Raw genomic sequence first — 26,789 nt, 5'->3', positions numbered from 1 at the left:
TTCACTTTGACAGAGGCAGGCTAACGACTCCCATAGACTTCAAGTCTTTGTGCTAAGCTAACCCAAAACGCTGCCCACAGGAACCGAACCACTGGACGTACAGAGGTGAAAATGGTGTCAAACATCTTGTCTCAGTCTGGGTAAGTTGGAAAAAGGCTATTTTGCCCAAAACGTTGGAGTATTCCTTTAAAAGGTACATCAGTAGACTCAGTCCTGCATAAGAGACTAGAAACAACTAAAGTCACAGACAGGTCCGCCTCTTTCCAGCTGATGATGGTTAACATATGAACTTCCTAATTGAGTAAACGAAGATTGTACCAGACAAGGTCGTGCTTTTTTTCTGAGAACAGTCTAGTCTCTTGGAGACCTATTATACAATAATCATATTGGGTCGGATACAAATCTCAGAGGCGGTTACGGTGAAGTGAATGTAATCCTGTCAGGTTTAGTGCACCATCAGCTAGTCGCGTGAAGATGCACTGGAGCCAAGCGAGGTCGGCGAGGCCAGGCCAGAGCACAATTGTTTCAGCATCTCTTCCTTCCCTTTCCAGATGCGCTCCCTCCAGATGCTATTCATTTCACCTAACTTATTTTAAGTAGATATTCTTGGCAGCTTGTCATGTCTTACCTCAGTTTTAACAAGGCAGAGCTGAGAGGAAGAGAGAGGGAGAGAGGGGGAGAGGGGGAGAGAGGGGAGAGAATAACACGAGATGAACCCTGAGGTTGTCCAAGAATGTGTTTGACACTAAATAGTGTGTTTTGGGGCCAGCTCTCAGGAACTCACATCATAGCCCCCAGAGTTTCACAAGATCAGCCAGGGGAACTGATGTGTTTACTGGGGAGTGTTTTATCTGAGGAAGGAAAGATGTCAGGTCCCTCATAACAGTTTATGAGATTATATTTCATGGTACAATCTCACGTAAGTGCTGCTTCTGAAGTTATGTGGGCAAAGACTATGCAGCAATAGGGTCAGAAAGGCCGTGTAGCCGCTCATGTCAACGTATCTGAATGGATGAAATGCTCAGCATCTCATATTTTTACAAAGAGTTTAATTTAAGCAACTACAGCATTATCACTGGACTAATTTCTGGAAAAAAAATAAAGGGCAATAAGCAAATAGATTACATTTGTAATGGTATGAAAATGGTAAGAAAAAATTACACATCCAGTCAGGCAAAAGACTTATTCCTTACACACACACACACACACACACACACGCACATGCACAAACACACGCACACATACACACATACACACACACACACACACACACAAACTGGACTAAACTGGAGCTCGTCTTTGTCTCTCTCCGGGTGTTAAAGGCCGAGAAGGGTTTTGAATGGGCTGCAGGCGCTTGGTCTTAATAGCAGAGAAAGACAGGGGGTCCGACAGACTGCCAAAACCAGAGCCCTCTGTGTTTTCTGTGACAAGACAGGGAGATGGGAAAACAATTACCCAAAAATACTCTTCTTTAAATTCTGCCACAACATAACCCTCTTCGTCATGGAGTAATGTCGTACTGTACTCTTACCGTGAATGCCGATCATGTGCTCCAGTATCAGGACCCTCTCAGCCAGGATCTTCAGAGCCTCTCTGAGCTGCTGCACAGCCTCACCCTGAGTAGGAACGCTCACATTTACTTGGGGACATTTCGCAATTTAGGAGGGGGAAAAAAATCCTCAAATGCCATATTCCCTTACCTCAGACAAGCCCTCTCCTGGTTCTCCCTTTGGCCCAGGTGGCCCCTGTGAACACAGAGCGAAATAATCATGTCACCTGAGTTGTGTGTGTTTGTGCATGTGTGTGTTTAGAGAAGAGAATATCCCCATACTTACAGGTAGACCCTGCTCGCCTGCTACACCTGGAGGCCCCTGGTGGAAGCAGAAACCAGTAACATTTAGGATTCGTGCACTCGCACACGTACGCATGCACACAGTCCGTCCAGCTTGCATTCTTTATCCCCTCTGCTAATCTGCCACTTCACCAGATCTCCAATTTTAAATCATGCAAGTAGAGGAAGGGGATCAGGTTTAAAGTCAGAGGCCCACTAGAGAGCCAACTACAGAGGGGACCTGACATGGCTGCCTTGATTAGTGAGGCCCGGCCTTGGACGGGGAGGGAGGAGGATTAGTCATGGCTTGGAGCAAATCTTTGAAGAGAAGCTTGTACACCTTTAATGTGTTTAAGATTCTGTGACAGCTAGGACCATTTACAGAACGAAGAACAAAAAGCATTTTGATAGTTCATCAGAATCTAATGTGTTCGGCCTGCTAATCCAATAGTGGAAATGTTTTTTTTTTTTTTTTTTAGATAGCCTTACCCTTTCTCCCACATCTCCTTTAGGCCCAGGATCCCCGGCGCTGCCCTGGAGGCCTCCCACGCCCTAAAATCAATAAAATGAAAGCGGATATATTAGATTAGTGATGCCACTCACAATTTACTAATATTTTCATATTTATGTAATCTATAATTAACTAGATTTTAATCCAGCATGACTGGAGGACCGAGGCCCATTGGAGGGTCCAGACTTACATCTTGTCCAGGGAGACCTGGGATCCCTGGAGGCCCTCTGGGTCCTGGAGGGCCTGTGGTGTCACCAAAATCATCCACAAAGGGAGGGGAATAAATGTCAAGATGTATTACTAGGTTTCAGCTATTGTGCAATATTTAAATGAATTGAAATTCAGTTCAGTTCAATGGTATTTCATTCAGTTCAGTTCGGTTCACAGACTAAGTTCACTGTCCAGTTCAACTTTATTTTCCTGTGGGAAAGATTTGGCAGGGTGCACGAAGAAAACATAATAAAAACACAATAATGGTATAATATAGTGCATGTCACACCTGATTTTTTTCACGAAATGAGCTGGATTGAAAACATGTTTTCACAGAGGGAACGTAGTTATGTGGTGTTTTTACCTCCTGTGGCTATGTGTGTTTTACCTGAGGGGCCCACAGGGCCAGGAGGACCAGGAGGACCTGCAACAATCTCAGGGGCGGGGAGAACTGGACGCACTGGATTTTCTTCTGGGGAAAAAAAACACAAACAAAAGTTTAAACCACAAGTTTTGCTCTAGCATTGCACAAATAAATAACGGAGAATGCACTGATAGAAATAAGAAAAAGACAAATGAAGACAATGAAAGAGAAGAGGAAAACAAAAAAATAAAACAAAAATCATGAAACATCTTCTGGGTTGCCGAGTTCATTTTCTGCCTATCCTCAGTGTCAATTATCTCTCAAAAACAGAAATGAATACTTACAGAAGACAAATTGTCCATTCTTCTTATAAGCAGAGAAAAATAATCTCAACAGTAGTACATGAAAGTCAATTACATACAACAGGTGCTGCTATGTTACGGGCAGGCTTCTGTTGAATGTAACCTGAACCGTGAAATTACAATTTTAAAGGTCTCATGTTATTCACTTTTAATGATTTTGTTCAAGGATGCTATGGTTCATAATAAGAATAATGTTCATGTTTTCCAAGTAAATGTAGTTTAAAGTTGAATTGAATTTGTTAAATTGAATGATTTTTAAGACTGAGCCCTCACAGGAAGAACAACACCAGCTCCTTTTATTCAGTTGAGGTAAACCTGCTGGGTGGAGGCTTTCCAGTTTAAATCTAGTAAACTAGCCTCGATCCATGAAAGGATTTTAACAATTTTATAATGAGAAGGAGCCAATCAAGACAAAGCCCACTTGTGATGCATTTACTGGGTTTTTTAATGAAATTGACTGTAAAAATGGTGGATTTTTGAAAATGTAATAACTTGAACTCAAACAAAAATAAATAACAAAGCCTTCATTAAACATGATTTAAACATTTTTGAGAGAGAGAGAGAGCGAGAGAGGAGTAAAAATTAAATCCTATAATAGCAGCACTTTAATAATAACAATAATGATTTCTATCTTATAAATGGTGTTTCATTAGCGCTACAGCTCCTAACCCTTGCTTGGCATCACAAACGGCATGGAAATGTGCTGCTCACTGCTGGAAAAATGGGTTTAATACATACAGCCCCCCCACACCCCAACACACCCACACACGTGCAGACACACACACAACCACACACACATACCAACACCCTCCCACGCTCTCTCTCTGCTGACTGTTGAGAAGAAAGCAGGTGACAAGAGTGGGGGGCTATTTCCCACAGCTTATTAAAACCTGACTGAGGTCCAGTGAAAAATGTGTTAAAGCAAGAAACAGAAGAAGTGAACACAGATATATATATATAAAAAACACTGCCTGTATGTGTCCCAATGTGCTTTTTTAAAGTCTTACTTCAACAAAATACGGGCATCAAGATTCCCAGAACTGATGATTAAGATGTGGGTGAAGCCGTATTAAAAACATCAGCTCTGTATAATGTTTGCTGGTTGTATGACTGACTTTGAATGCATGACGAAACTGATTGAGAGAAACTAGGGCGTTATTCCAGCTATTCACAAGGTTCATTTTTATCCAACCCTGAAGGTTACAGTTAAAATAATATGAACTTTGACTCCAGGGATCCTTAAGCTCAGGCTCAGGTCAGAGCTCAGGCATCAAGGGGTTCAAGGCCAGCCATCAGCAGGGATTAAATCTTCTTTTAAGGGTGACAGACAGCAACATCTGGTCATTTTAAAATACGTCCCATTTGCTGGAACAGAGCTTGGTGGTGGAATATCTTCGTTGCATGATGTTGGTACAAAATAAAAAAAGAAAAAAGACAGAAGTGCTTAGCAACTGTTCTTAGTGACTGCGGTAATTCTGGGCCTTTTCCTCAGCTTGTATGGTTATTGTGAGTATGTTTGTAAATATAAATATTGTTTTAATTTATGCTACACGTCCACTTCCCACCCACTTCAACATAAGCGCGGAGTCTGTCTTCCTCAATGTTGAGGCAGAACTGTTACATTATGGCTGCCGTCCACAAAAAGGGTCTAGAAGAAGCAGAATTCCCTCTGGAACTAATTTTCTAACGTTACAGCCTCCCCCTGCCTGGCTCCCTCCCCAGGAAAGTCTATATGATTGGCAGACTATCTCCTCCCCTGTTTATAACCAGCCCATTTTGGCTCTGGGCCGCAGCCCATTCCCCCAACGCAGACTGTTGTGCTGACAGCTTACAAATTAGGCCTGATTTACAGCCAGTTGGCCCCCCTCAGCTAACATGGTCCCACAGACCCAAATCTACATAGTTCCAGACCCGCAGACACAGTCCCGGACTCAAAAAGGCAGACCTAGCCAACAGCTTAATCGGAGCCAGCAGTCGTCATGAGGTAATAATTATGGTATGGACATCTACTGCCTCCCTGTGGTGCAAAACGGGTATTGGATGTGAGGGCTAAAATATTGTAAGTGGCCTTTTCTTCTTGCAAAAGATGATATTTTGTAAACATATTACATGCGTAATGAGAAAGTTAATACGATCATGACTAAAAATTCATTAATTATGCTTGATACCTCAAGATGACAGATCTGTGAACTAGAGGAAAAAGAAAAAGAAATGAACTTGTGTTAAATTGTGTTAAATAAGCCAAATTAGTGAAAATGGTTTGCCTCATATTTCTAATAAATTTGATAAGAAAAAAAAAAAACAAGAAAAAGAAAAGAAAAACCAAGTGTGCTTTATACCCTGAGACTGAACTCCATTACTGGTGGTGTGAAATGAGGTTACAGTAAACAGTGGCCTAGCAGTGGCACAACACAAGGAAACTATTAACTAAATCCAAGACAGCCCTTCTCAAATAAAAAAAAAAGAAAAAGAAGAAGAAAGAAAAGAAAAGGAAAGAAAAGAGGAGAAAAGAAAAGAATAGAAAAGAAAAAAGAATTAACAATTCTTTCTCCACTACCATTTAATTCCTTTGGTAAAAGAAAAGACAAATATTACCCACTTAAACACTTGCTAATAGCTTCGCTCCAGTTTATGTAGACTGTGCCCCTTCTGAAACATTTTCCATAAAAAGCATCTTGGCCAGTGTTTCTGCTTGACAAGATAATTGCAAAGGGACAAGAGAACAATAGGATAAACTTATGCATGAGATGGAGATGGTGGATGTTTAAAAACTGGTGAAGAGAGTGACTCATCATAGAATGAATTGTAAAAATGGACCTGTGGTTTTGGCATCTTTTCAAACCATTCAAAAACTGAATGCTTGAATTGCTTTAAAATTATGCTTGGGTCAGGATCAGACCATGCGTGTATGCTCTGTTTCTATTATTGCTCTCATTTAAGTTTGTCTGGGACCAGGACAATCTGATACAGATTTCAGGATGGAATGAATGACTTTGAGGTGGAGCGGTCCACTCACCTTGTTTGTCTATTTCAAAAACGTCACCCCTCATTCGGGACGGGCTGAAGCTGGGCCCTGGAGGACCTGGTGGACCAGGAGGGCCGGGGAGACCAAGTGCCCCTGACAAACCTCTCTCCCCTCTTGGTCCTAGTATCAAGAAAAATTATAAAATACACCGATACAGTTATAAAAACACATGGTTGTGGTAATCAAGCATTTTGTTAAGGGTCAATTTCCTGAATGTTATGTATTATCAACTTATCAGTCCTGATAATCCCAACAAATCTCAAACATTAAGTTTAATATTACAGGGTCTTTGTTAATATTTTACCCATGGGGCCAGGCGGGCCTGCTCTCCCGGACGGTCCTGGAGGTCCAGCAGAACCAGGAAGCCCTGGTGGTCCAATGGGCCCCGGAGGCCCTCTTCCTCCTGATGCTCCAAAAATGAGACGGTTACGTTCAGGTCATCAAATGTAATATTTTAACGATAGTAGTCCCAAAATGAAAATCCTGTCATTCCCGTCTCTGAATCCCTCCAAACAAACTGAGGAGCACAATCCAAGTGCCTTGTAGCCAAATAATTACACCCCCATGTCAGATAAATTTCTTCTGAAAATTTGTCAGACCACCCAAACCTTTTCCTAAACTATTGAAGTTTAAGGTCTTTTTAAATTTGGAAAAACTACTCTTTAACTCTCTTTTTCTAGTTTTGAAAAATATTCAATTTCTCTCAACAACGTGAGCTCCAGATTTCAGGTATTTTGTAGCCACAGACTTACACTGTAGGTCCAAAAGTGTGATATTTGTCTCATTGTGCGTACTTGTATTTTTCCAGATTGAACACTCCAGTTGCATGTCTTACACACTGTAATGTCCTCATGACATACAGAATACATTAAATCATTTGGTGACTGGATTCATTACCAAACCTACAGCTACAGGCTGTCAGTCGCTGTGTGCTTGGTGATGCTACAGTCTTGAAAGGGGATTCGATTTGTGCAGGGGTGATTAGATAATGATTGAATTTTCAATTTGAGATGAACTATTCCTTTAATCACCTCTGAATGCTGAAATGTAAACTGCACATTTGTATCAAGCAGATTAATTCAAGATGGAGCAGTTGTTGCACACTGAGTGTCTACATGTGCACTGCATCTTCCAAAAGAAAGAAAAAACCAAAGTGTGGTTTTGAGAGAGTGATACCTGGCGACAGGTATGATGGGGGTCCTATGGGAGTGGGCTGGGGTGTGTCCACCTCGTTGTCTGTTGAGCCCTCTGGTAAACTGTTGACTATCGGTAGGGAGGAGCCTGCCTCCTCTAGCAGCTTGATCTAAAACAAGAACAACAGATACATCTTCACTGTGAAATAAAAAGTAATCTGTGTATCATTGCAAGTTGTGAAACCTCAAATTATTCCCAGTTTCCAGCTGAGAGGAATGTCTAACAGTGGTTCTCCAGGAGACATGTAAATCATTGGCTATGCATTTGTGCTTTGACAGTGGATAGTGGCCATGTCTTTACCTTGGATTCAATGGCATTTATTCTGCTGTTCATGTCGGTGAAACCAGTGCAGTTCATACACTCTGTAAAAAAGACAGAGAGCGAGAAAGAGAGAGATGAGGCTAGATTGCAGATTAAAGACAACCATACACAGTGCTTGCTCTCCTTCTGTCTTTCCTTTCCCTGTTCCTTTCTCATTCCAATTTCTTTTTTTCCTCCTGGCACCACTTGCAGTATCTCTCTATCACACAGTCTAGGTCAGGCCAAGATATACAAGAACAATGCCCACTGAACCATAACCAAGAATTTATTGGCAATTACTGCTTAAATCATGTCACTCATTCACAGAATAAATATTTTTAGATCTCTCTTCCCATTCTCTCTTCTGCTCTCTCTCTTGATTTCTTTCTCTTTCTCTCACATACACAAATGCACTCGAAACCTGACACACACCTGCTCATCTCCTGACTCCTGACAGTCTTCTGTCTGCCCACTTGTATTTAATTTCTGTATACCCTGTTATTACGAACAGATCCTCACCCAAATGCCATGACCACTACCAGTATCTAAATGTTGCATGTGGAAACACATACACACATAAACACAGACATGACATGCACACACACACACACACACACACACAAACTCCATACACACACTTTCACTGGCATCTTCCTATGTATGCAGATATTTTTACCGCTGCCAGTGGTGTTGGACGGGCTTACGTTTTTGCCCCATTTCATCCGTTTCTACGCTGGCAGGATCTCTCTAAAAGTTATGAATGGGTAGACTGGGATTGAAGTTTGTACAAAAGTTGATTCAAGGACAAGGACATGATTACTTTTCATATTTACTGAACAATGAGAGCTGTGGAAGAAGCTGTTGAAGAATGCGGCCTCCTACTAAAAGTCATATAACTTCTGAACGGATTCACATTAACGCCATCAAACCGTGTGTGGCTCTCAGCAGACACAGACACAGGAGCGCAGTAAATACACTTTTCTAGTCTTCTGACCGCTCAAAGCACTTTACAATGTACACCTCACATTCAGCCAGTCACACCCTCATGCACACACTGGTGATGGAGGACGCCATGCAAGGTGCCAGCCTGCTCATCAGGAGCGGCGAGGGATTTGGTGTCATGCTAATGGACACTTGGACACGCTCTCTGGAGGAGCCGAGGATCAAACCAGGAACCCTCCAATTACAAGACACCCTCTCTACCTCGTGAGCCAAGCTGCCCCTGAAGAGGCAAATGCTGCATTATTTGCCCAGCCAAACAGCATGGGGGCACTACAGAACTAACATCTGAAACATTGTGCACTTTTTCACTCAAATCTGTTTTTTGATTGTAAACCTTGTCTATTTCATTGCATTAAAAAAAAAAAAAAAAAGATTCCAGAGATCAGCAGCCTTGATTGGCCACCAAACAAATATAGTGTTGGTTGGCCAGGTGGTATTACAGCAATCAATTAAGATGAATTTTAGAAATAATATACTCTATTTTGCCCCATTTCAGGTACAGTCATCTCAAAATAGGTGCATCTCCTGACGTGGAACAAATTGTTAACAGGGCTTGAAAGCAATAATGTACTTTTGATGAAAATCCAACATGGAGAACTGGAATATCTTGACAAACTGCTTTGTGCATGTAGACGTATGAGCTCTATTGTGTGCCATTTAGCTTCATATTGTCTTCAGTCTGGTTTTCACCATGTGGTCATCTCTTTAACAAATCATGACACTAAACATCCAAAGCTAGTTTTACTAACACATATAATTACATACCCTTGCTGTATAACAATTGTGGTACCTGAGCTTTGAGCTATGAGCCAAAAACGCAGAATACCACTGTTTTGAACCCCTAATTTTTTCTAAATGTGAGCCATTCTCTGGTTTAGAGGCTCGGGCCTCGTAAGTGGTCTGGAATGTCAGCTGTCAGTTCCACAGATGGGACCCACCCACATTGTGGTCATTGCGAGGATACCTAGAAGAAGGAACAACTGGTGCTCATAAATAAACCAAGACAACAACAAAAATGACCCAAATGGCTCTGGTCTGCCTGAATCCTCGTCTCCGACCACAGCACACTGGGTTCTAGTGGCTGACACTGAGGTTTCTGCTTCACTGAAATAGGACAGGGTGCACGTCTGTGTGTGTGTGTGTGTGTGTGTGTGTGTGTGTGTGTGAGTGTACGTATGTGTGGTTATGCATCTCTACAAGCATGTATATCCAGTCCAGTGGTGTCTGTGACCGCGCGGGTGTGGTTTTTCAATGCCTCGATTCACCAGCGGTCTTGTCTGGAGTACATCTGCGAATGGAAACAGCAATCGACAGCTCAACCCAAAACACATTCCTCAGGATTAATCAAGCCAAATACTCTTGTGCTGATTAACTACTCAGATCAACCCCACATGAGTTGCTGTGACTTTCAGCAAAGAGATTTTTAAAATTTTTTTAAGGTTACATCAACGACATCAAAGTCCCATGCAAATACAAAACATCAAAACTGTGGAGAAGCCATGAGCTGCACCGTGTGAGAGGACTGATGAGATGATTTGTCTCATTTTATTCCAGTTATTCAGCGCTGACTTAAAGGAAAGTTCCACCCTTGGACACCCTTGCAGTGCTATAAATCATCCATCTGTGATGCTCAATGTTCAGTGCATTCCAGAAGTAATTTTGTGATAAAGTATTGTAATTTACTTTTCGGTGTACACACGTTCCCTCGATAATTTGACAACAGCAAGAAAACGCCTTGTTGCATTTTGCACAGCTGTAGGTAGAGAGAGCAATAGTGATATCAATAATAAGAGATGGAGAGTGAGGTTTGAGAATAAGTGGGACTTGCATCCCTTACTTAAAATGCATTGCCCTCTTTTGAGGCGAATGTCAGTGGAGAAATTGGTGTCTCTGCCTCTTTCTGCACCGTAAAACATTCCTATCAGGCTTGGCTGGAAGTGAGGTTAGGTGCACCCTCATGTCTAATGAGCTCACATGTCCTTTTCTCCGCCAACGAGGACCCAGGAATAAGCCTGGGACCCAGCTATTTCTTATTATGTCATAAACATACACCACAGGAAAACACCAGAGCTGAGTCAATATACCATAAATGTGAACGAGAGGAAAACAACAGCGTTTTCTAGAGGAGGCAAGCGGGATTTCCGTTTCTGGAGTTGGAATTTAATTACATTGGGTTAGAAAGCCAAACTTCCGCTGTGTGAGAGCTGATGCAATGTTTAGAATGGGACCACAGTCTATAGAGTCTGTTTGGATCCATAATTACACCATAGCAACATGAAGACATGGTTATTTTTCTTGGACTGTGCTCAGCTCATGGGAAAGGTTCAAAATCATGTTGTCTTTACCGGGAAGGCAAATAAACATGAAGTATGCAGAACGTTTTCTGCTATAAAGGGAAGAAATTCATGTTTTTTGCCCAGTGCTTTGAATGTTCATATATAACAATTTGTTAGATAAGGACAAGAATGTGCTGTATCACAAAATGATAACAGGATTACCATTTTATGTATTACAGCAGCATGTGAACAAGTGAAGAAAATCTGGCTGATTCAAAATGACCACAGACACAATTGTTTTATTACAGAAAATACAGTTAAAAAAATATATCAAGTTACACGGTTATGTACCATGCAATTAGATTACATGCCCTTACATTACACAAGCTGGGAAAGAAGCTGACATTACTCTTATTTGATAAATACTACTGTTAAGTCTAGTGATAAATACAGGAAAGCAAAGACAAGAAAGCAAACTTGCAACTTGGATCAAAATCGAAGTCCTTCCAGGCAAAGCACACTCTGTAAATGAGATTAGACCTCTTGGAAGATACAACTCTTCGTTTAAAGATCAAAAAGAACAAAAAACATGGTCATATTTCATCAGCAAACTACAAACACGCCAATCCCATTAATGAATCATCCTGATCATTACAGTGTGATTTACAGCACAGGACAGTACTGGATATTTTGGCAAAACTGTAAGCCAGACTGTGGGCACAGTCTGTTGAGACAGTAAGTTTTCTTCATTAGACCTGGACATAGATCACAGAAATCACTCTCTTTCTCTTTCCCGCTCGCTTTTGCACACACACACACACACACACACAGACATGCATACACACACAAACCTCAACCACAAAACAAACCATGACGCACACAGCTGGGGACACTAATTTTCATAGGCACTAAATACTTGCTCTGTGTGTGTGAGGGAAAAGGAAGGAAGGATGATGTATTGAAACATCTCCTTGGGCCATCTTAAGACCGTCTGTCACATTCCCAACATACACAGAAAACTGTGTGTCCAATGTGTGTGTGTGTGTTTGTGTAGTCCAATGACAGCCTCCCAGAGCTGGCTGTATCCCAGGAGCCTGTTGTGTGTCGGCACCGGCCAGCAAGTGGTCAGCTATTGCTGGCATGAGGAACAGCTGGCACAGAAAACACACCCACCCACCTACACACAAACACACACACACAAACACACAGTCACACACACATGCAGTCACCCACTAAATCACACACCCAATTTGACTGCCGTGGTTGGTAGACAGTGATGAACAGCGCAAAAAGCATTTTTTCACAAACCAAGATGCCCAGTAGTCCACAACGGGGCCATTTAGCATTTTTCACCATTATGCCGTCTGACAGGCCACACTACACTTCTCCAAAATGAGGCTTTGCAAAGCTTTATTAGTAAGCAATACTTGACAAATAATGGAATTTCCCACTGCAATCATCTCTTGCAGAACGAGATACGGCCAACAACTAAGTAATGGACTTCAAATCCTCACTGAGGGTCGGCAATTCATCTGTCCTGACTTTCCTCCTTGCAGGTAGCTGCTGCTCAGCAGTCATAGCCATAACACAATGAATCCTCGTGCTGAGAATGCACTGAATTTCTCTGTCATTCTCTCATGCACCCAGAATGCACTCACTCATCCCATCACCATGCATAGTCCGGCCTGTCAGCCAAGACAACAAACTGCTCTGGGCTGAAATACAGCAGTCGCTATAGAGATGGATGGCCTGATGGGCGCACAGACATACAGTCATCTTCATGCTATGAGGGGATGCTATATGAATTTGGTGAGGAGAAAGAGAGACAAATGCTGAAATAAAGTAAACATTTTTGATGTTCAAGTGATTTTGTAGGGCACGGGAGAAGGGTGGAGACATAGAGAGACAGTGACAGACAGACAGACAGGTCCAGCGCTGTCTAGACTGCAAAATGTGCAGACTGTGCCAACTGTTCCGGGTGACAAGTGATGGGAAGATAGACAGAGTTAAGCACTAGCTGACAGAAAGACTGAGGGTCATGTGGGAATACAGACACGGGGAGACAGAGAGAACCAAAGAAAACCACAGACGCAGCATGGACAGAGCACCATCCATCAGCCAGACCAGATCATGAGCAAGAAAAGCTCAGCCATCCCTAAGCTCCCGACAGGTCAAAGGGTACCGTCTGACCTATATTTGAGCACAACCAGGGTTGCAACAAAGACATCAGTCATACCCCTCGCACTGTAAAGGTTGCTCTCTCCAAGAGCACATGTGGGATATGGCTCTGTTTTATCACTTTACTCCAAGGAGAGGAGGAAAGGGAGATCTGAAGGAGCTAGGGAGTGAGATAAGTGGAAAGAAGCGAGGAATATAGAAGATTAAGAGCCCGGCAGTGGTAGTCATAACAAAGAAGAAGTAAGGGCAAGGTAAGGGCAAAAGAGTAAAGTCCCACAAGGAGATGAGAGAAGCAGATAAAAGAGAGAGAGAAACCTGGATTATAAGACTGCGAGGAAGAAAGTGTGGAAAGCGCTTGCTGTGAAAAAGTGAAATTAGCAGGAGGGAAAAAAGGTTAAAAAATAAGTAAATCATATAATATCTTCAACCGCTCTAGATAATCCCTCCGACAATGGAATATAACACACTTCCCTCACTTCCTCCTTACAGAGCGACTCTAAGCTGCAAAGGGGAAACAGTGACTTGACTTCACAGCTGCAGCATTAACATGTTAACACATCTGACACACTAATAATTTAGCCACCTTTTCACTTCATTGCTGAAATTCCACATGAATTTGACTTGAAAAGACACCCAGCACTCGTTCAAGTCAGCATTAGACTTTGTTAAACTCCTTTGCCTGAGCTTCTTGCACGAGATCAAAGGTCACTGTTCCCATCAGACTTTACCCGCGGAGGTCCGGGGCACTAATTCCTTTCAGATTAGGTTCCCCTGTACACAGACGTTACCCACAGTCCCTTCTGATAATATGATCATGTGTGCAGATGGGCGCTGGGGGTGCTGCTGTGATGGAGCGGAGAGGGGGCAGGGGCCAACGGCAGGGAAATTACTAACACATTTCTCCCAAATGTGTTCCATTCCGTCATGTGTTAGTACAACTCAGCTGAAAGTAAACTGTAAATCTTATGATGAACTGTATACAGCCAGCGCAAACCAGACCAATGCGTTTTGTTCTGTCAAAAACATATACGGGTCAGGGTGTCAACAAAATGCATTCAGAAAAACACAAGCTCTCGGTGATGGAATGCATAAAAATTCAGGTTTTGCAACAACGCAGTTATGTGGGTGCATGATCCAAGATATTATAATATAATATGATATTATACTTTCAAGCTTGTGACCTAACACAGGCTAAAAACATCAAGCAAGTTTTGACTGTGAAATGTGTCACACAGATCATACACAGAGTCAACACATAGAAAACATTACTGGGTGCCTTTTTGAAGACTAAAATAGTCAGTTCTCTATACCAAGTGGTGCTTTTATTTCCTCTGTTTATTTAACAAGGAATGATGGAAACAAAATTAGACAAAGTGCAAAAATAGAGTGTCATGTAAAGAGGATGTCAGACCAAACAACATCAGAGTGGAAAGAGACGAGTGTCTCTTCAATTGACACAGACTAGACTCCAACTCTCGTCTCCTTTATGTGTACTCCCTCTGCAACTCCGAGGATGTTAGAGGCCTCTGAAGTGAAGCCAGAATCCCATCAAACCAAAACCAGAGGTGATGTCATCTTCGGTGGGTAAGGCTGTCTTCTCTTCCTTCTGATAAAACAGCTGCCTTAAAGCCTCTTTGAAGCAGTTTTCTGCCACACACAACTGCATGTACATATTGGCTGGGTGACAAAGGCACGAATACATGCACACACACAGACACACAGAGTGCTGCCATTAACAAAAATCACCCTGCCTCATGTCAAAATCAAGATTTGCCACGCTTTGTGGACGCAAATTATACCTATTTTCAGACCGGAGAATGTTGTAACTGAATTCTTTGAATTCTTTGTCAAACTGAACCAAGCCAAATCTGCGTTAGGAGAAACCAGTCGTTGTTTCAGTACAGCAGCAGCACAGATCGTGTCCTGTAATAAAGCCTGATCTAAGCATGGTCACGTATGTTATAAAGACCTGGTGGAGGAGTGTCATGCTCATTAATGTCAGTGGGGCCACTTTCCCACAGAACCAGCTTGGCTGCTGCCTGGGCAGCCAGGAGCAGCTGGAGTCCTCTGGGACTGAAACAGCTAAGCTCTCCACACACACACACACACACACATCTGAGAGAGAGAGGGTTCACTCCTCTGCCATCATCACGTTCTCCTTTCTTTGTTTCTTTTGCTTCTTTCTTTCAGTTGTTCATCCCTCTGTTCTCACACTTTTTCATCTTTTTTCTCAATATTATTACATTACTCTGTCTTTCTCTGCCAGTCCTAACACCGTATTTCTCATGCGCTAGTACTCCACTTCTTCCATCAGTGTCCTGCTCTGATTATCTGATGAGGGCTTTTTTTTTTTTTTAAACAAAATGTATTAGCATACTAAAAAACTAACAAATGATAAACTCAGGCCATGTCTTTTTTTTTCTCTCTCTCTAAATATTTGGAGCGCCACTATTTTATTGCACTAGTCTTCAATCTGTGTCCTCTGCCTTTCTAACTGCACCAGACTGACCCCTGCCAGGCCTCCCTCTGTGCCTCCTCCACTCCTCGGTGTGAAGCAGACTGTCAGTGACATCAGCCTCAGTCTGTAAGGTCTCCTTACTGAGGAGAACCTGGTCTTCTGTCCCTCCATATGGAGACGATTTTCCTCGTGCTCCATTACAATGTGCAAATACATTTCAGCAAACGTTAAATAAACAGGCAGATTACTTCTTCACACTCATGCAACCACTTTGGTCTCAAATGAACCATAATCTCTGGCATCACCAAGTCAACGGATACGTTTATGTCTTAATCTTTTTGTGGAATAATACATATGGGTGGGCAAATAATGATTTCTAAAGGCTTTGTAATAATATCTGATTTATTCTATTAGTATTAATGCTTATTTTCTTAACTCTTGGTAAACCTAGGCTATCCAAGTGCAACAATGTATAATTTTGTAAAATGGAAAAAGGTGTGGTAATTATGACCAATAAGTAAAACTCTCATTGAGGTAACTGTTAATCTTGGACAAATTCGGATAGGGCATGCCTGCGTTTTCACTGACATGCTAATTGCTGCTTTCCCACCCTAAAAAAATCTACCAAGCTGTTGGATGGAGTAGAAAATAATAATTTGATAACAGACAGTTCAAATAACTACACACTTCAAGCCACTGTGTCTTAGCCAATGCAGCACAGCTCAGCTTTGTTGCTGGCCTCCTTATCCTCACTGTAGACTTGTATCCACCCTCCCACTGTGTTTGTTTTCAGTCAGCCTGGCTGTGGTGGCTCGCCCCTGGGTTGAAATATAAGGTCTTTACTGGGCTTGGAGTCTGCGGTCTGTGGTATCCTTGGGCAGCCCTCTCCATCACCAAATCCCTGACTACCTCCCACTTTACAAGCTTCTCCACTGGACATTTCTCTGAGCCTTTTTTTCATTGATTCATTTGACTCCAATAGCCATGATGATATTTGGAGAGACAGACAAAACTGCTTTGGTGCTGTCTACGGTTAACAGAACAGCATGGATGTGCACACATGCAGAGAGAGAGAGAGGGTGGGGGGGTGAAAAAGTGAATCTAATCTTCCTTCCAGGGACAAAAGCCCCTTGAACACAGGGCTGGGGAGGAATAGGTACAAAACCGCAGAGCGCAGCATCCCTTTCAACTGTTGTTTTACTGCAGTCCATGTTCCCAAATGTAATCTAAAACATGCTTTCAGTCTTAATTCAACACAACTTTACAGTTTTATCTAGAGGCCAAACACTGCACAGTAGTGCCATTAGCCATCTACCCAACTACACACCATCAAACAAAAAAAGCCACTGATGTGGGTAATGCTGCCTGGCACTGCTAAAAAGATACAGATGGGTTTGGGCAAAACACACGGTCTTTATTTCAGTCCTTGAGAGTGAATTAGACACAGACCGCATTCTCTTATAATCCCCCTACATCCAACTCTTTAGAAAACAGCATCAAGCAAACTGAGTAGAGGTAAAAGTGAATGTTGAGCCCAGCAGAGAGGATACTCACCTTCACGACACTCTTCTCCAACAAACCCCGGGCAGCATCTCCACTCCAGTGCAGTGACCTGCCTGTAGGTAACCTTGTATGATGGTCTGACCAGCGTCCTGTAACTGGAATACAGAACATAGTCACTGCCTACAAGTACACATACACACAGAAACACTCATTCAAATGCACAGACACATTCCACTGCCCTGATACATGACTGATTCTGAAGGCTAAAACTGTGTCAGCATCACAGTCCAAGCAGAAGATGACTAAAAGAAGTAATGGGTATCAAGACTTTGAGGGTACCTGATGAGTTTGGCACATGGTCCGGGCCATCGGCAGCCCTGGAACACTCTCTGGACTGTAGTCTCTGTCCCGTTGTGCACCTGGCAGGTCACTGTCCTGGAAACAGTGTACTGACACCAGTTCCTAAGAAACAAAGATCCTCCTGTTATTATTGTTATTAAAGACTGAACCATTATGGATGTGACAAGTGTGTAAGGCAGCTGAGGTGACATACGGTAACTGCTGAGAGGTAAATGTGAGGAAAACGAGAGATAACAGACTGACCACGTTCAGATTATAACACACTTTGATACCACCAGCACCAAAGCTTTGATCCAGAATGTCCAAACACTTTCAAACAGGGAGTCCTTACCCTCACCAAGAATATTGTTCTTGCTAATGACAAGGAAAAGGGATTTTAAATCTTATGCCATTTCCACAGCATTGATGTGTCAAATGTGTTTTATTATTACCCTAAGGAAGGCCACACGCGTTGGTCAATCAATAAAGTTTTTCTTATGCTGGAGGTTTGATCTCAGTAAACTTTCTCCCTTCTCCATGCAACTTGGTAGAAGGTAAAGTTGTGCCAGAAAGCCGTATTCTACTTCTACATTTTCCACAGCATTTGAAGTGAAATGATGCTTCTCCAGAAGCCTAAATGCGCTCACCTGAGCTGGTTATGGGACCCGGTGCCCGGCGGTCCGCTGCTGCCACTCTGTTCCGATTTGATGCGCTGCAGAGTCACTCCTGGAAAGTGATAGACAAACCCCGTTCCCACCGACAGACAAATTAAACATATCCACACGCACAGCGCGTATAAGAGCGATATTGCCATAATTTCCCCGTGGTTTATTCCTGATAGAGCTATAAGCAGATATTCAAGAGCTCTGGGGTTTAAGTGAAATCCTGGAGGGATATATCCTGCTATGCCAGATCTATCTGATGTGGGAAAGAGTAGGCAAGTCTAAGAAAATCCTACAATAACCGCTAATGAGCTGGTCATTTTGTCGCCCAGTTGAGAAGCAAACTGGCCAACTTAAGATCCCAAAATGAATGTCACACAGCCCCTTCCTATAGAAAATGCGGTTTTCTGACGTTTGACATCCTGCCGAGGACTGAGGAGTCAAATAACCACTCTGCGTAAAAAGCGCACTGAGTTGGAGGGCTGGAGACGGAGTGCGTAAAAGCGCATCTGGTCCCTGAAGAAAAGCTGTAATATTCCTATAACATTCCTATAGGAAGATGACGTGAAATATGGTGGTCAGCAGTGAGTTAACAGCAAGTATTTTACATCTCCTGTATAGTATCACCATAATATTTTCATGGGCGCGTAAAGCGTTTATGTGGTGGGTCATACAGTTTTAGTAAACATCGTAACTGATGGCACTTTCTCTGCTATGATATCACCATAATGGTCATATAGAGTTACAATAAATACGATTATTATGTTCCCTTTCTATTGAAGTTTAGGGATGGCGACTGACAAGCAGCACAAAAAAATACGAGAAATAAACAACAATATTGCGAAATTGAATTCAGACTTAGATTTGGCCCTGTATAACCTATTTCTTCATCATCACTAACTTTTAGGCAATTTGAGACTAAAGTATAGCCCCTGATATTCAGCATGCTCGAATTGGCCGTCAACTAATCCACATATATGTATGCGTAAATAAAGGAAAAGGATGACAAATGTGGAAATTCTTCATTTAAACTTGGATAACTTTGTTCCACGTAAAGACCACACAGGTATGGCTCGATAACAGCAAGGGAGTCAATCTGAGAGGATTTTTTGTGATTAGAGGTGAAGTTAGAGATAGACTGTAATTGTGTTTGAGCTCAAGCTGGGTATCTGTGGGAAGTGAAAAAAATAAATAAAACGTCATGGACACATTGTCTCACTGCTGTATCCTGGGAAGAAAATAATTTTAAAATCAAACTATTCCTTCATTTCGCCGCGGACACGCTGATTGTTCAGTCATACAGCTCAAATCAAAGTAAATGCCATGGGAAACAGTGCCCCCTGCTGACGAGTCCCACACCGTGCATGCATTTACAGAAAGCACACGTGTCCTTGTGTGTGACAGCGGGCTGAGGCCAGAGTGTGTCCGGCTCACAGCTGCAGAGATGGAGGCAGACAGCGTCAGGGACCCCGGTACCATGGAGGAGAAGGCAGACCTGGAAATGGCAGAAAACCCATTCGAACAGTACATTGAATCAGTGCGCCAGGAGCTGGAAAACCAAGATCCAATCTTTATAATCGGCATTATTGTTGCTTTGGCGGTGGTTGTCATCACTTTTGGTAAGAAAACCCGGCTAGCGATGTAGCGCTTGGAGCTACGCTAAGTCCTTACTTAAGCTAGCAAGGCCTAGCAGTTAGCTTAGCATTAGGAAGCTACTAATGTTAGGCCATGGTAGTTAAATAGCAAACGTTTTAACGTGTAGTTTTCAGTTGCCATTGATAGCATCAACCTTGTTTTCATGAAATAAATCCGTTAGGTGAACTAGATATTCTCTGTTTTCTCGCTGCTACTCACTTCTTTGTTATGCTAACATGAGTTAGCTGTATTAGCAAGCAGCAGGTGGGCTAACTTAGCTAACATCTGTCAGTTGCACAGTCTGGGAATTAGATGTCAGTATTTGTCTCTGGAGTCACTGAAGGCTTCTTAGCAGACACACACCCCTTCAGCCTTGGAGATAAGTTGTTAACCAGCACCACTACTGTCTCATTTCAGTGTTTCTGAAGTACTTTCTCTCCAGCAAAACTGTACGAAGTGCCGTGCTGCTGGTTGGATTATGCGACGCGGGGAAAACTCTCCTGTTTAGTCGGGTGAGCTTTATTCCACAAATGCTCTTGCCACAATTTCTGTTACTAGATGTGTCTAGTATTTAGATTGACTGTGTTTGTCTTTTGGCAGCTGCTGTCAGGAAAGTTCAAGAGGACACAGACCTCCATCACTGACAGCAGCGCTCCATACAGAGCCAAGTCTGACAGGGTAAGACAAGAGCAACTCATGGCAAAGACGAACTCTGTGCATCTTACAAGAGCAATTTCATGGCTTATACTGGGTTTAGCAGTTTATTGTTTTCATGGTCCTTTGTTACCTCTAATTTATGTGGCTCCTCTGCATGTTCAGGGCAGCACCTGGACCTTGATAGACTTGCCAGGTCATGACAGTCTGCGTCCACAGTACATGGAGAAGTTCAAGTCTGCAGCCAGGTGAGAATAGGCAACCTGAACGAATAACAGATGTAAATCTCTCTTTGGTTGCAATCACATTTTTATTGTGGTTTTGTGTGTGTGTGTGTGTGTGTGTGTGTCAAAATAAAAAATACACCAACAAAAGAAAAAGCAGACAGGCCCATTTGGATGACAGGTGTAATTCTCATACTGGCAATTGGTGACAAGATATGCATTTTTGTCTTTTTCACTATCATCTCTTTCATTGTCTTTTCCTATCACTTTCCCTTTCCCTGTGCCACTGCCCATTTCCTGTTGGCCCATCCTTGCAGGGCGATCGTGTTTGTTGTGGACAGTGCTATCTTCCAGAAGGAAGTGAGAGATGTGGCCGAGTTCCTCTACTTTCTGCTGACGGACCCTGTGATCATTAGGAACGCTCCAGCTCTCCTGTTGGCCTGCAACAAACAAGGTGAAAGAGCGGTCCTGCTGTTCAAACTAAACCATTTCTCTACGCTTTGATGCTGTACATTACACTGTCAGTCACTCCACCCAACATGTAAAACTACCTGTTTATTGTACAATATACATTTTATTCATAGCACTGTTATACACTCGTTTGTTACAGATATCACCATGGCAAAATCAGCCAAACTGATACAGCAGCAGCTGGAAAAGGAACTGTGAGTAACTCTTTTACAATTGCTGGGTTTGGTCCCACATTAAGTTTTCCATTTCTGTCAGCCCTTTTTAAAGTTTTGTTTAATTTGTACTCTTGATATCATGTTTGTTTTTGCCTAATTTCCATCGCAGTTTTTATCTTTTAACATTTGTCGTCATTAAGTCATTTCATTTAGTTTAATGTTTCAACCACCATACCAGTAATGAGACATGATGAATGCTGTAATAATGGGAATCTGTGCATGTCGACCATCTAGGTCCCCTTATTGTAGAACTCGTCATGTCATAGGTGTTCATTTATTGTGCATTTTGAAAAAAGTTAATTTTCTTCATACTCTGCGATTGTAATTAACTCCAGTATTTGAAGTATTTGGTTTAGTCGTTGATATTAACCTTGTGAATTTATTAAAGTCAGTATGTGTGTTGCGTGTTTTCTCATAGGAACACGTTGAGAGTGACCCGCTCAGCAGCCCTGAGCTCTCAGGATGGCTCTGTTGGTGGCAGCGTTTATCTGGGGAAGAAAGGCAAGGACTTTGAGTTTAGCCAGCTGCCCATGAAGGTCGAGTTCCTGGAGTGCAGTGCCCGTGGCAGCAAGGGCGAGGAGGGGAATGCAGACATCGACAGTCTGGAGAAGAGCCTGGCTAAACTGTAAAATCAACCACTCCCATTCTCAGTGCAGAATTTGCCTCAATGGCTCAGAAGCAGGATCAGTTCAGCTCAGCTCTCATCCCCCGCCTCAGTAATCAGGGGCGCAACAATCTTACCTCGGTTGAATGTCTGCAGGTTAACTTAAAATCCCCTTACCCCAGTCACAAAGTGGCCCCCTTTGCCATGTTCAGTGTGTGTTGAGTCCACAGATGCAGAATGTGAAATGATATTTAAAGGCAGAAGTTGAGACTTAGTGTAAAAAAAAATAATAGCTAGACTATGAAAATTGAATTGTGGACTCTGAGAATGGAATGTGATGCTGCAGTTTGTTTTTGCTCTGCATTTCTGACAAATGATAGTTTGCTTTCAGAGTGTTAAAGTTGATTATTTTAAACATCTACATGTAAGTGTTGATGAGAAAATGCCTTGAAGAGTTTTTTTTTGTAAATTAAAATGATTTGTTGTGCATACATGCAACATAAAGACATTTGATAATAGGCTGTCATCCATTTTGGCTGGACCATCTCAGACCATTTCTTAAATTTCTGCCCCAACAAGTTTGCTCTTTGAAAAAAAAAATACATGTGTGCGGCATTTAAATCAGTGACTTTGCATTCCAGAGTCAGCAGTGTGCCTTTTTTTCATTGTAGCTTTATAGAATAATCTTGTCTGTGTGCAAAAGAATGGCCTTATATTTCTTCTTCTGTTGGACTGAGTGAATTTGGTGCATTGTCGATGAATGTATACATTTTTGACATCCGTACAAGACCTGTTTTGCATTTGTTTTTAGATGTGTAGCTTGTTAAAAAAAAGTTTTCCAATATAAATCGCTTGGTTCATTCAATATCAATCTATAGAACAAGAGGAAAAGGACAATTTTGTCAGTTCAGCGTGAGGGACAAGTCAAGTTGCCGAGTCAAATCATATCACAGTTACAGTGCAGTCTATGTGAAGTGGCAGAAGGAGGTTTACCAGTCACACATGCATAGCATAAAAAACTGGCATGATCAAGCAGTTAAAAGTGGGATTTTCACAATAGTTTATCAACAGTTTAATCACACTTCTAAGTAACAAACTACTTGAGATCACATCTTTTCATGTACCAAGCATGGGATAGAAGACTATACACACACACACACACACAGTTTCTCCAAAGATATATGAACTTACTAACACCACTTTGTGATGTTTTGAGCACATGGGTTTTCATTAGTCCACCATAAGACAGCTGAAAAACAGAGCCATTAAGCCGCCACACGTCCCTGAAGAGCTAGGTCACATGACAAACCACAGGCCCCCAAACAGGCATAAAGCACAGCACCTTCAGGAACATAAGTTTGGCTTTTCAGTGGCGCTGTGTTTCCATCTGTCTTTCGTCTGATGAAGAGCAGTGTGTTTGAAACGTCACATCTTGTGTGGCCCCAACATTCGCTCGATGTCTTGTGTTTCTGTCCAGCACCTGGTTTAGATCGGGACAGGGGTGTTTTTACTCTGTTAACGTGGCAGGCGCTGGGCAAATTATTTACCCATACAAAGCAGACGCTTCTGTCTTGTGTGGCAATTTCATAGTCTGCAAAAATGCAATTATTGTGTACAAAAATATAATGGATCCAGTGTGTCAGACAACACAACATACTAAAGAGGACAGAATTAAATTTTTTCTAGGACCACACACACACACACACACACACACACACACACACCAAGCCCCCCATTAAACTATATAGAGTAAAGCTGAAAGTCAATAAGACCAGTGAGAGAGCTTTGTAAATATTAAGTTGTACGCAATGCAATGCGAAACCTATTTGTGTAATATGTTTGCAGCTGTGAAGATTTGACCTCCAATTGTGGCTTTGTACTGCACAGTGTTTTCTGGGATTAAGGTGATTGTTTTTGTATTTTAGCCATAGTGCAGGTTCCCGAAAGCAGAATAAGAAAGGGCTCTGTCTTAGGAATAATGAGCCAAACATCCTTTTAAGAATTCTTGCAGCGAGGTAATACAGCCAGCTCCTAACAGAGCAGAAAACACATCAGTCTGGCCTCTGAAGAGTTGATAAATGCTGGTTAGAAATGCTAAGGCAAGTCAAAATAGTGTATTGCTACAGCCCAGACAAAGGAATAACCTACATGGCTCTATAGTCCTGAGAGAGTGTAGACCGTCAGACTGGAGCTCTGATCTGCTACTACCAAACTGGGCTCTCCTTTTAGCACAGCAGGACACACCCAGTTCACCTTGTGCTCATGGTTGATACTGAGTTTGGGCCCGGACTTCACCGCTTCCTCTGCTCCTTCTGCCTCCTTGCACCCCCCTGCCTCCTTCTCAGCCTCCTCTTTGTCTGGTTGGGCCTTCGATTTGTTCTTTGCTTTATCCTGAGACGGCTGTTTGGCTCTCGCCTTGCCCTTGAGCTTCCTGCGATGGGGTGCAGCTTGAGATTTGCCCGTCCCTTCTGGTGTCACCACTGGGTCCTGGCTGAGGTCCCAGAGGGCCACCCGACCATCGTTCCCCCCTGTGGCGAGCCAGTATGGGTGGGAAAGGAAACTAACAAAGTGTGCCTGCGAGGCTCCCTGACTGTGGGCCTTGACAGCTCCCTGCTGCTCAAGTTTCGAGCCGCTGCCGACCCGCATCAGATGCACCCGCCCGTCCTCGGCTGCACAGGCCAACACGTTCCCACAGCTCGACACAGAGACACAGTGGGCCAGCGGTGGGTTGAAAAGCTGACCGGCCCTCTGCTGATGTTCCTCCTCTTCCTCTGCCACTTCCTGCAGGTTGAGGGTCCAAAGCGGACGGGTCTTCTGCAGACCCCACAGCATCACCTGAAGAAGAAACAGTGACAACAGAGGAAGACAACAACAAATTACTTAGAATTAGGGTGCACAGCGATAGGATATAAATTTGGGAGACAAACATAATTTTATTTGCAGAGACAGGTGGATGAGAGAGGATGGTAAAAGACTTGTGAAGGTTGTATAGGTGAATTTCCTTTGGGATGAATAAAGTATCTATCTATCTAGGTTGAAATTTTAATTTGCACCCACTAGTGTAAGGTGATGTCAGCATTTCAGAAACAGAAAGTAGAAGTTGTGAGGTAATTTCACAGGGTCTTTAGGTGATGTCTAATTTTTATTCAAATTAAATCTAAACTTGATTCATGGTGTTTGACTCTCACCAATACAAATTATTAGTGCTGTTTACCTTTGTGGGGCTGAATTTTAGTGGACTGCTTCATACAAATGACCACATTCTGGTCTGTTCCTCTGTCTCGGTGTATTTTGCTCTCTGTAACCCTCTACCGCCCTCCCGCTCTCTCACCTGCATGTCCAGTCCAGCAGACACCAGGTTGTTGGGCCTGTGAGGCCGAAAGGCCACCGAAGAGCAGATGTTGGTATGTCTGCGGAGCGTCCTGCAGACCTTTCCCCCGGGAAGCTCCAATATCCGAACCGCCCCGGAGTCATCAGCCACTGCCAGGGCCGAGCCAGTCTCATTCAGTGCCAAAGCATTGATCTCCTCCTCCCCTGCACCCTGAAACTCCTCCACAACGCCCTTCAAGCTCCGAGGGTCCAGTATGCTCACCGTCTCTCCGTGTGACACGTACAGCCAGCCTGGGGCCGTGGGCGAAAACACAACACTCGTATTGTCCTCCTCACCAGAGAGAGTCAGGCTGCCTACGACGCTTCCCTCTTGGCTCCAAACGGTTACTTCTCCACCTTCAGATCCTGAGGCCAGGAGGCCCTCGGGGCCCCCAGCGGCCCCTACACACAGTATGGATGTGGAGTGGCCCTCACACCACTGCCGGGCCATGCTGACCTAGAGGAGGATGTAGGGCGACAGGGAGAAGGAAAACATGAGCATCTCATCCTGTTGGGCTGAGTTGTACTGTTACAGCCGCCGCCTGCTGAAAACTTGCTAAACAAAACAAAGTCTGAAACTCTACTGAGACATTTTGAAATTACAGCTGACATCTAAGAGTCACCATTTACCATTCAAAACATGTAGGAACCATGTGCTGTCGGTAAAAACAGCGTTCAGCAAGAGGTAACAACCCCTGTTTTTAGTGATGACTAGTCTGCATTTATCAGACAGAAGTGATTGAAGAAATAAGAGTGAGCGGCAGGATGCGGCTCCTCTCTCTCTGCCTTTAGGTAGCAGCTCATGCAGAGAGAGGATCCTTCAACTCCTGTGGCTTTGATTTCAAATCTGTTTTAGAGCGATCGCGGCCACTACTCAAACATATACTGGCTAGCCGCCGTTTTCTATACTAGATAAGAGCTACTGCGAGGAGCTGTCACACAAACAAAAGCTCAAGAATCCTGTGAGAAAAGTCAAAACAGTCGAGAGCTGCAGCCCAGGCAGCTACGTCGCCTAAAAGGGAATATGCAACCCCTTCTTTAGCCCGCAACGTCAGTTTGCCTGCGATAAAACAACTCCTGCTTTGAATTTACACATCCGCAACACCACCGTAAGCTCATCGGTAACACTGTTCCACACCTGATCACCAGAAAACAGCATTTACCTTCGCGAGTGCAGTCAAAACTTCAAAAAGCTGCCATGTGGGGCTACGAGGTCGCGCACTGATGACATCAGAGCGCTCGCTGAAAAGCAACGCCACCTAGTGTGCAGAGTGGGGAAATGCTTTCCTGGGTTTGAGTCAGAAGATAATGAGATAATGTTACACAATGTGTTGCATGTGTAGGTGTGTGTATGTGAATGTGTGGGCCCACTCAAAATAACTGTGTAATATAAGCCAGTTGT

The 26,789-nt window shown here is 43.1% G+C and overlaps 3 protein-coding genes across 4 annotated transcripts; 1 reads left to right on the top strand and 2 right to left on the bottom strand.

The window, feature by feature from the left end:
• Positions 1 to 108: 108 nt before the first annotated feature.
• On the bottom strand, positions 109 to 18,585 carry col26a1 (collagen, type XXVI, alpha 1). Its single transcript, XM_030067122.1, has 14 exons — positions 18,201 to 18,585; positions 17,554 to 17,676; positions 17,266 to 17,369; positions 7,798 to 7,859; positions 7,480 to 7,606; positions 6,608 to 6,706; positions 6,295 to 6,423; positions 2,941 to 3,024; positions 2,533 to 2,585; positions 2,321 to 2,383; positions 1,836 to 1,871; positions 1,701 to 1,745; positions 1,532 to 1,616; positions 109 to 1,421 (listed from the first exon to the last, which is right to left on the bottom strand). Exons 1-14 carry the CDS (start codon positions 18,365 to 18,367, stop codon positions 1,282 to 1,284), a joined length of 1,317 nt encoding a protein of 438 aa, XP_029922982.1. The 5' UTR covers positions 18,368 to 18,585; the 3' UTR covers positions 109 to 1,281.
• A 1,016-nt stretch (positions 18,586 to 19,601) lies between these two features.
• Positions 19,602 to 22,608, top strand: srprb (SRP receptor subunit beta). The gene is made up of 7 exons (XM_030067245.1): positions 19,602 to 19,834; positions 20,268 to 20,362; positions 20,451 to 20,528; positions 20,670 to 20,752; positions 21,046 to 21,182; positions 21,339 to 21,393; positions 21,833 to 22,608. The coding sequence occupies exons 1-7, from the start codon at positions 19,660 to 19,662 to the stop codon at positions 22,041 to 22,043; spliced, it is 834 nt and encodes a 277-aa protein (XP_029923105.1). The 5' UTR covers positions 19,602 to 19,659; the 3' UTR covers positions 22,044 to 22,608.
• wdr53 (WD repeat domain 53) lies at positions 22,446 to 26,640 on the bottom strand. 2 transcript variants are annotated; one of them, XM_030067243.1, is made up of 3 exons: positions 26,551 to 26,640; positions 25,350 to 25,844; positions 22,446 to 24,853 (listed from the first exon to the last, which is right to left on the bottom strand). In XM_030067243.1, the coding sequence occupies exons 2-3, from the start codon at positions 25,836 to 25,838 to the stop codon at positions 24,173 to 24,175; spliced, it is 1,170 nt and encodes a 389-aa protein (XP_029923103.1). In that variant the 5' UTR covers positions 25,839 to 25,844; positions 26,551 to 26,640; the 3' UTR covers positions 22,446 to 24,172. The 2 variants fall into 2 exon arrangements, with proteins under 2 accessions (XP_029923103.1, XP_029923102.1); XM_030067242.1 differs by lacking the exon at positions 26,551 to 26,640 and adding an exon at positions 26,018 to 26,439.
• Positions 26,641 to 26,789: the final 149 nt, after the last annotated feature.

The sequence above is a fragment of the Myripristis murdjan genome, chromosome 13 (assembly GCF_902150065.1).
Source record: "Myripristis murdjan chromosome 13, fMyrMur1.1, whole genome shotgun sequence".
In the NCBI taxonomy this organism is placed as follows: Eukaryota; Metazoa; Chordata; class Actinopteri; order Holocentriformes; family Holocentridae; genus Myripristis; species Myripristis murdjan.
Note: the sequence above shows the minus strand (reverse complement) of the source record. Positions and strands in the feature narration are given on the sequence as shown.

What these genes read in the sequence shown, in the direction of transcription:
- col26a1 (XM_030067122.1), bottom strand. Translation starts at nt 18,367, where the DNA reads ATGGCAATATCGCTCTTATACGCGCTGTGCGTGTGGATATGTTTAATT. An exon ending in TGGAGAAGAGTGTCGTGAAG is followed by an intron (nt 7,860 to 17,265) that starts GTGAGTATCCTC and finishes TCTTTTTTACAG; the next exon opens with AGTGTATGAACTGCACTGGT. An exon ending in AGGCCCGCCTGGCCCCATGG is followed by an intron (nt 6,424 to 6,607) that starts GTAAAATATTAA and finishes TCTTGATACTAG; the next exon opens with GACCAAGAGGGGAGAGAGGT.
- srprb (XM_030067245.1), top strand. Translation starts at nt 19,660, where the DNA reads ATGGAGGCAGACAGCGTCAGGGACCCCGGTACCATGGAGGAGAAGGCA. An exon ending in GTTGGCCTGCAACAAACAAG is followed by an intron (nt 21,183 to 21,338) that starts GTGAAAGAGCGG and finishes CGTTTGTTACAG; the next exon opens with ATATCACCATGGCAAAATCA. An exon ending in CAGCAGCTGGAAAAGGAACT is followed by an intron (nt 21,394 to 21,832) that starts GTGAGTAACTCT and finishes GTTTTCTCATAG; the next exon opens with GAACACGTTGAGAGTGACCC.
- wdr53 (XM_030067242.1), bottom strand. An exon ending in CTGCTGGACTGGACATGCAG is followed by an intron (nt 24,854 to 25,349) that starts GTGAGAGAGCGG and finishes TTTCTTCTTCAG; the next exon opens with GTGATGCTGTGGGGTCTGCA.